At 35.0% G+C, this 6590-nt stretch overlaps 1 protein-coding gene across 2 annotated transcripts; it reads left to right on the forward strand.

Annotated features, from left to right (window-relative positions):
- The first annotated feature begins 262 nt into the window (after positions 1-262).
- On the forward strand, positions 263-2432 carry LOC131606407 (pectinesterase 2-like). 2 transcript variants are annotated; one of them, XM_058878637.1, is made up of 4 exons: positions 263-1171; positions 1375-1614; positions 1674-1699; positions 1879-2432. In XM_058878637.1, exons 1-4 carry the CDS (start codon positions 316-318, stop codon positions 2305-2307), a joined length of 1551 nt encoding a protein of 516 aa, XP_058734620.1. In that variant the 5' UTR covers positions 263-315; the 3' UTR covers positions 2308-2432. The 2 variants fall into 2 exon arrangements, with proteins under 2 accessions (XP_058734620.1, XP_058734621.1); XM_058878638.1 differs by lacking the exon at positions 1674-1699 and having other exon boundaries at positions 1856-2432.
- The last annotated feature ends 4158 nt before the right edge of the window (positions 2433-6590 follow it).

The following is a 6590-nucleotide window of genomic DNA, read 5'->3' on the forward strand; positions in this document are numbered from 1 at the left end:
TATCTATCTATATGTTTTATAATAAAGTTTTAGATGTTGTCATGTTGATACCTTTTTCTTTCATAAAATTGATGGTTTTTTTTAGACAATGTGAATAGTAGTGGTTGACGGCTACATTGTTGTTAATTACAGAAATATTCATCCCTCTATTTTCTCTTCTTTTGCTCTATATATAAAGACAATACATTAGCCCATGAAACACATTCCAATTCCATTTCAATATATCAATAATACTCTTCTCTCTTATACACCATCTTCATCTTTCACTTTTCATTATCCAAGAATAATATCAAAACAATTCAATACAAATTAACCATGATAGCTATTCGTTTGCTTGTAACACTTTTGGTTCCATTTCTACTTGCTTCTTTTGTTTCCTCATATTCCACAAGTGAGGTTAAACTATGGTGTAACCAAACCCCTAACCCTCAACCTTGTGAGTATTTCTTGAACAGTAACCCTTCTTACCAACACAAACTCATCAAACAAAAATCTGATTTCTTCAAACTTTCATTACAACTTGTTCAACAAAGAGCACTCAAAGCCCATGCAAACACTCTTTCATTACGCTCCAAATGCACCAACCCACGTGAAATATCTGCATGGGCTGATTGTGTTGACCTATATCAACAAACCATCCTTAAGCTCAACAAAACCCTAGACACTAAAACAAACTGTTCTCAAGTTGATGCTCAAACATGGCTAAGCACTGCTCTCACAAACCTTGACACATGTAAATCCGGATTCTATGAGCTTGGTGTTCAAGACTATGTACTTCCTCTCATGTCCAATAATGTTACTAAGTTGCTAAGCAATACTTTAGCTCTTAACAAAGTTCAATATCAAGAACCTAGCTACAAAAATGGCTTCCCAACATGGGTTAGGCCTGGTGATAGAAAGTTGTTACAATCATCTTCATCTTCTCAACCTAATGCAGTAGTGGCTAAAGATGGATCAGGAAAGTATACAACAGTTAGTGCAGCAGTAAACGCTGCACCAAAAAATAACAAAGGAAGGTATGTTATACATGTCAAGGCTGGTGTTTACAATGAACAAGTTGAGATCAAAGCAAAGAATATCATGTTGGTAGGAGATGGTATTGGAAAGACTATAATCACCGGAAGCAAAAGTGTTGGAGGAGGAACCACGACTTTTCGTTCAGCCACAGTTGGTAAGTACTTATAACTTATAACCACATTTAGTACATAGTCTGGTGTCTGGTGTCCAACGTGTGTCATTGTCCGACACCAACACATGTGATTACTGGTTCAACATTTCAGTGTTTGATATCTGTGTATGTGTATGTGCTCCTTATCTCATCACCAACTTATTGTTAAACTTTAGAAACCTAACTAATATTACATATTTTTGCAGCTGTTGTTGGGGATGGATTTATTGGTCAAGATATAACATTCAGGAACACTGCTGGTGCAAGCAACCATCAAGCTGTTGCACTTCGATCTGGATCAGACTTGTCTGTATTTTATAGATGTAGTTTTGAAGGTTATCAAGACACACTATATGTACATTCAGATAGACAATTCTACAAAGAATGTAACATTTACGGTACAGTCGACTTCATATTCGGTAATGCTGCTGCAGTGTTCCAAAACTGTACTCCCTCCGTCCCAAAATAAATGTCGTTTAGAAAAGTAATGATTGAGTCAATAAAGATAACATTTTTACAAAATTACCCTTAATTACTATTGGGTGTTATATATTATCATGTCTTGAAAAGAGTGTAGATAAGGGGTAAAGTTGATAAAAGTTAGTTAATATTACATTGGGAAAGTAAAGAGACTATTATTTTGGGACAACTTTTTAGGGCTAAAAAGACACTTATTTTGGGACAGAGGGAGTAACATATTTGCAAGAAACCCTCCAAACAAAGTGAACACAATTACAGCACAAGGTAGAATGGATCCAAATCAAAACACTGGTATTTCTATTCACAATTCTAGGGTTACCGCTGCTTCGGATTTGAAACCTGTTCAAGGTTCTGTTAAGACTTATCTTGGAAGACCATGGAAGCAATATTCTAGGACAGTTTTTATGAAGAGTTCTCTTGATAGTTTGATTCATCCAGCTGGTTGGTTGGAATGGAGTGGTGATTTTGCATTAAGGAGTTTATACTATGGTGAGTACATGAACACTGGTCTTGGTTCTTCTACAAGAAACCGAGTGAAATGGCAAGGTTATCATGTGATGACTAGTGCTTCTGAAGCATCGAAATTCACTGTTTCGAATTTCATTGCTGGAAACTCATGGTTACCTGCAACCAAAGTGCCTTTTACATCTACTCTTTAATTGAGTAGAACTACTTACTCCCATTTATTGATTTATTTGTTGATTTATTTGTAATTGTTAAATGTATTTTGTCAATTGTTTATTCTTTTTTTATTTAATTATTTTATTTTAGGTTTGTAACGAAAATACACATTCTGTAATAGTATGAAGACATGTAAAGTTCTGTAATTAACTATATAGTGAAAAGCTTGTTGTTTATGTTCTTATTAGTTAGTTATTGGTTTCTATTTATATCTTTTGATTTGATGATGAAAATAGAATAAGATATTGATTTGACTAAACATAAATTCACCTTAGTAGATGATATGGTGATTTCAGTTAGCTTAGGTATTATCATACTTGTGAAAAAGATTGATTTAGGTTATAGTAGAAAAAATATGCGTTGGGACATGAAAGAAGTGGTGATTATACGAAAATAAACTAAAATTTGACAAATGATGACACTAGAATTAGAATGAGAAAATGTGATGTATATGTCTTCAATTTTTTTAGACGCTTTCACTTGTATGGAGTACACAAATATGAGTTGAATTGAAAGCTATAGAAAGTCATCTTGTTGTCGATTGTTGATTGTTTGAATATTTAAGAAAATCATTCTCATAACTTTGAATAGAAAGAGGTGCGACCATGTGACTAATATTAAAAAGTTTATATGTGCATCACAGAAAATACGTGGTTTTAAGTATCTTGTCGATTCTGTGAATGGAAGTCCCACTGATGAATTTAAAGTACATAGAGGACTCCGGCAAGGGAGGTCTTATGGAGACTCTATTTTGAATATAACATACTGTGTTAACAACTTCTGCCCAGAAATGCTTAGTCATATTGGCTTCATTAATCATAGTTCTAGCCATTTCTTGTAATGTTTTGTTCTTACATTCTACCACCCCATTCTGCTGAGGAGTCCTAGGACAGGAGAAATTATGAGAGATTCCATTATCTTTAAAGAACTTTTCGAAGAAATGGTTCTCAAATTCTCCTCCATGATCACTTCTAACCTTTATGATTTTAAGTTCTTTTTCACTTTGAACTTAGTTATAGAAGTCAAAGAACAGAGTATGTGATTCATCTTTGTATTTTAAGAATTTTACCCATGTCCTTCTGATGTAGTCATCAACAATGACCAATCCGTACTTCTTGCCTCTGATTGATGAAGTTTTAACTGGACCAAATAAATTAATATGCAGAAGTTCTAATGGTCTAGAGGAGGAAACAACATTTTTAGATTTAAAAGAGGTTTTTGAAAACTTTCCCTTCTGGCATGCTTCACAAAGAGCATCTGAGTTGAACTTCAGAATTGGGAGACCTCTTACCAAATTGAGTTTGTTGAGCTGAGATAATCTTCTCAAGCTAACATGTCTCAATATTCTATGTCAAACCCATTGCTCATCATTAACAGACAGAAGACAAGTTACTTTCTAAGTTTTAAGTTCAGAGAGATCGATTTTATAAATGTTGTTCCTTCTTTTACCAGTAAACAAGATTGATTTGTCTTTTTGACTAACAGCTTTACAAGACTCTTGATTAAAGATTATGTCATAGTCGTTGTCACTTAATTGACTTATAGACAATAAGTTATGGGCTAAACCGTCTACTAGTAAAACATTAGTTATAGAGGGAGAGTTATCGTTACCGATAGTTCTTGAACCAATAATCTTTTCTTTTTGGTTCCCTCCAAATCTAACGTCCCTGCCAAATTTAACTTCCAAGCATTGGAACATAGACTTTCTTCCCGTCATGTGCCGCGAGCATCCAAAGTCCAGGTACCATGATTGGTGTCTTGACTTCACTGCTAAGGACATCTGCAACATAGATCATTTTCTTCTTAGGTACCCATATCTTTTAGGGTCCTTTTTTGTTAGTGTGCCTAAAGTTCTGTTTGACTTTAGGTCTGGCATGATAACTATCAGAATAGGATGTATATTTGATATCATGAGTGTGTCCAAAATTAAATTGTGTATGCAATGGTTTATATGTGATTGTCATTTCATCAACCGGTTTAGGTTGATATGGTTCCTTTCCTTTGGGTGTATTATAGTCAATACCAGCTCTATTGTTTTTACTTACACCATAAATCATAGAAGCTATTTTGCTTTTGTTTATACTTTTAGCAAGAAACTTTTGAAAACCATCGTCATATTCTTTCAAAATATCTTTAGTACTTGAAGATTGTCATTTCATCAACCGGATTTTTTGATTTTTCAGATCTTCTATAAGTTTCAAATTATTATCTTTAAGCTCAGCATTCTCAATTTTAAGTTTTTCTGTTTCAGCTACTAAGCTGTTCTTTAGCTTCTTATATTTGAATTTTAATTTATTGTGGTTCTCTAGAAGTTCTGATAGACTTTCTTCTAGCTCTTCTCTAGTAAGTTCAGAAAATACCTCATTGGTCTCTGCTTCTGAATCTGAACTATTTTCGATGGTGGCCATGAATGCTATGTTGGCGTGTTCATCTTCTGAGTTGTATTCGTCTTCAGATGATTCACAATCATCCTATGTAGCCATTAGACTTTTCTTCTTTTCGAACCTCTTAGGCCTTTCTCTTTGCAGTCCGGGACATTCACTCTTGAAATGTCCTGGCTCATTACATTCATAGCATACATTACCTCTTCTAAACTCTTTTGTATTCAGAGGATTCTCCTTTATATTCTGGTCTTCTGAAGTTTCTGAACCTTCTTTGCTTTTTCTTCCAAAGTTGATTCACTCTTCTAGAAAGAAGAGACACCTCATCTTCCTCCTCTGATCTGGATTCGTTTAAGCATTCTTCCTTAGCCTGCAAAACGTTAGTTTCAAATTTTTTAACAGATTTAAGAGCTATAGTCCTACCTTTATTTTGAGGCTCATTTCCGTCGAGCTCAATCTCATGACTTCTTAGAGCAATGATGAGTTCTTCAAGGGATACTTCATCTAGATTTTTTGCGACTTTGAACGCTGTAACCATTGGCCCCCATCTTCTTGGTAGACTTCTGATTATTTTCTTGACATGATCACCTTTAGTATATCCTTTGTTTGGAACTCTTAAGCCAGCAGTCAGAGTTTGAAACCTCGAGAACATGGCTTCAATTGTCTCGTCATCTTCCATCTTGAAAGCTTCATACTTCTGGATTAAGACCAGAGTTTTTGTCTCTTTGACTTGAGCATTGCCTTCATGAGTCATTTTGAGTGACTCAAATATATTGTGATTATCTCGTATTTTGCATGTGAGATAGCACTTAGCAGGATAGTTCTGGCTTTGTGATGACTCTTGAATTCTTTCTTTTGTTTATCTGTCATGTTCTTCCTAGCTATCTTTTCACCCGCATCTTCAGGATGATTGTAGCCATCTACCACAATATCCCATAGATCAGGATCTTGTCCTAGAAAGAAACTTTCTATTCTATCTTTCCAATATTCAAAATTTTCTCCATCAAACACAGGGGGTTTTGTATACCCATTGTTGTTTAAATCATTCGCCATAGTGTTTTCCTTCTGGATCTTTTTCTGACACGGCTAAGTGTTTGCACCCAGAACCAAGCGCTCTGATGCCAATTGAAGGTTGAGAAAACACTTAGAAGGGGGAGTTGAATAAGTGATTCTTTTTGTTTTGGAGGAAAGATAAACAGAACACAGTTATTTTTATCCTGGTTCATTTGCAACTCAAACTACTCCAGTCCACCCTCCTCAGGTGATTTGCCTCTCTAAACGAGGACTTAATCCAGTATAATCAGAACTTGATTACAAATGTACAGCCAATTGGTGTGACTAACAATACAATGCACGAGCCAAACTGCTGGTGACTAACAACCTGCACAAACCAAATGTTTGTGACTAACCAACTTCTAAGACTCAACTAGTCCTAGACTTCTTGAGACTTCTGACCCAACTGGTCTCTCAAGGATCTGTTACTGAGTAACCTCAAATGACAGTGTTTAAGATTGCTTCTATAAAGCGTTAATCACAACTATGACATTTCACTAATATTTGGTACAGAGAGTTTGAACTCAGAATATGAATATGAGAACTTTTCTTCAGTGAGTTTTGATGTTTCTTCATAGTTTGATAATTTTCAGAATAATGAGGTTCGTGTGTGCAATCGTTGTTTGTTGTTTCAAACGAACATGAATATATAGCTCAAGATTTTTTGTTTGTTAACTTGATTCTTGAACAAAACATTTAATGCTTGCGTGTTGCTTTTCGTTTTGTTTTCTCCAATGAGCTGCATGTGGATAGCTTCTTCAATCAACCTTGGGAGTTGCGCTTTTTTAGTGTTGCAGCCGCCTTGCTAATGATTATGTTTTTAACGG

The sequence above is a fragment of the Vicia villosa genome, linkage group LG5 (genome assembly GCF_029867415.1).
Source record: "Vicia villosa cultivar HV-30 ecotype Madison, WI linkage group LG5, Vvil1.0, whole genome shotgun sequence".
Taxonomy (NCBI): Eukaryota; Viridiplantae; Streptophyta; class Magnoliopsida; order Fabales; family Fabaceae; genus Vicia; species Vicia villosa.

Bases quoted from the DNA above. Each gene is read 5' to 3' on its own strand.
- LOC131606407 (XM_058878637.1), top strand. From the start codon at position 316: ATGATAGCTATTCGTTTGCTTGTAACACTTTTGGTTCCATTTCTACTT. The intron at 1,172-1,374 runs GTAAGTACTTAT...ATATTTTTGCAG, and splicing joins TTTTCGTTCAGCCACAGTTG to CTGTTGTTGGGGATGGATTT. The intron at 1,615-1,673 runs GTACTCCCTCCG...GAGTCAATAAAG, and splicing joins TGCTGCAGTGTTCCAAAACT to ATAACATTTTTACAAAATTA.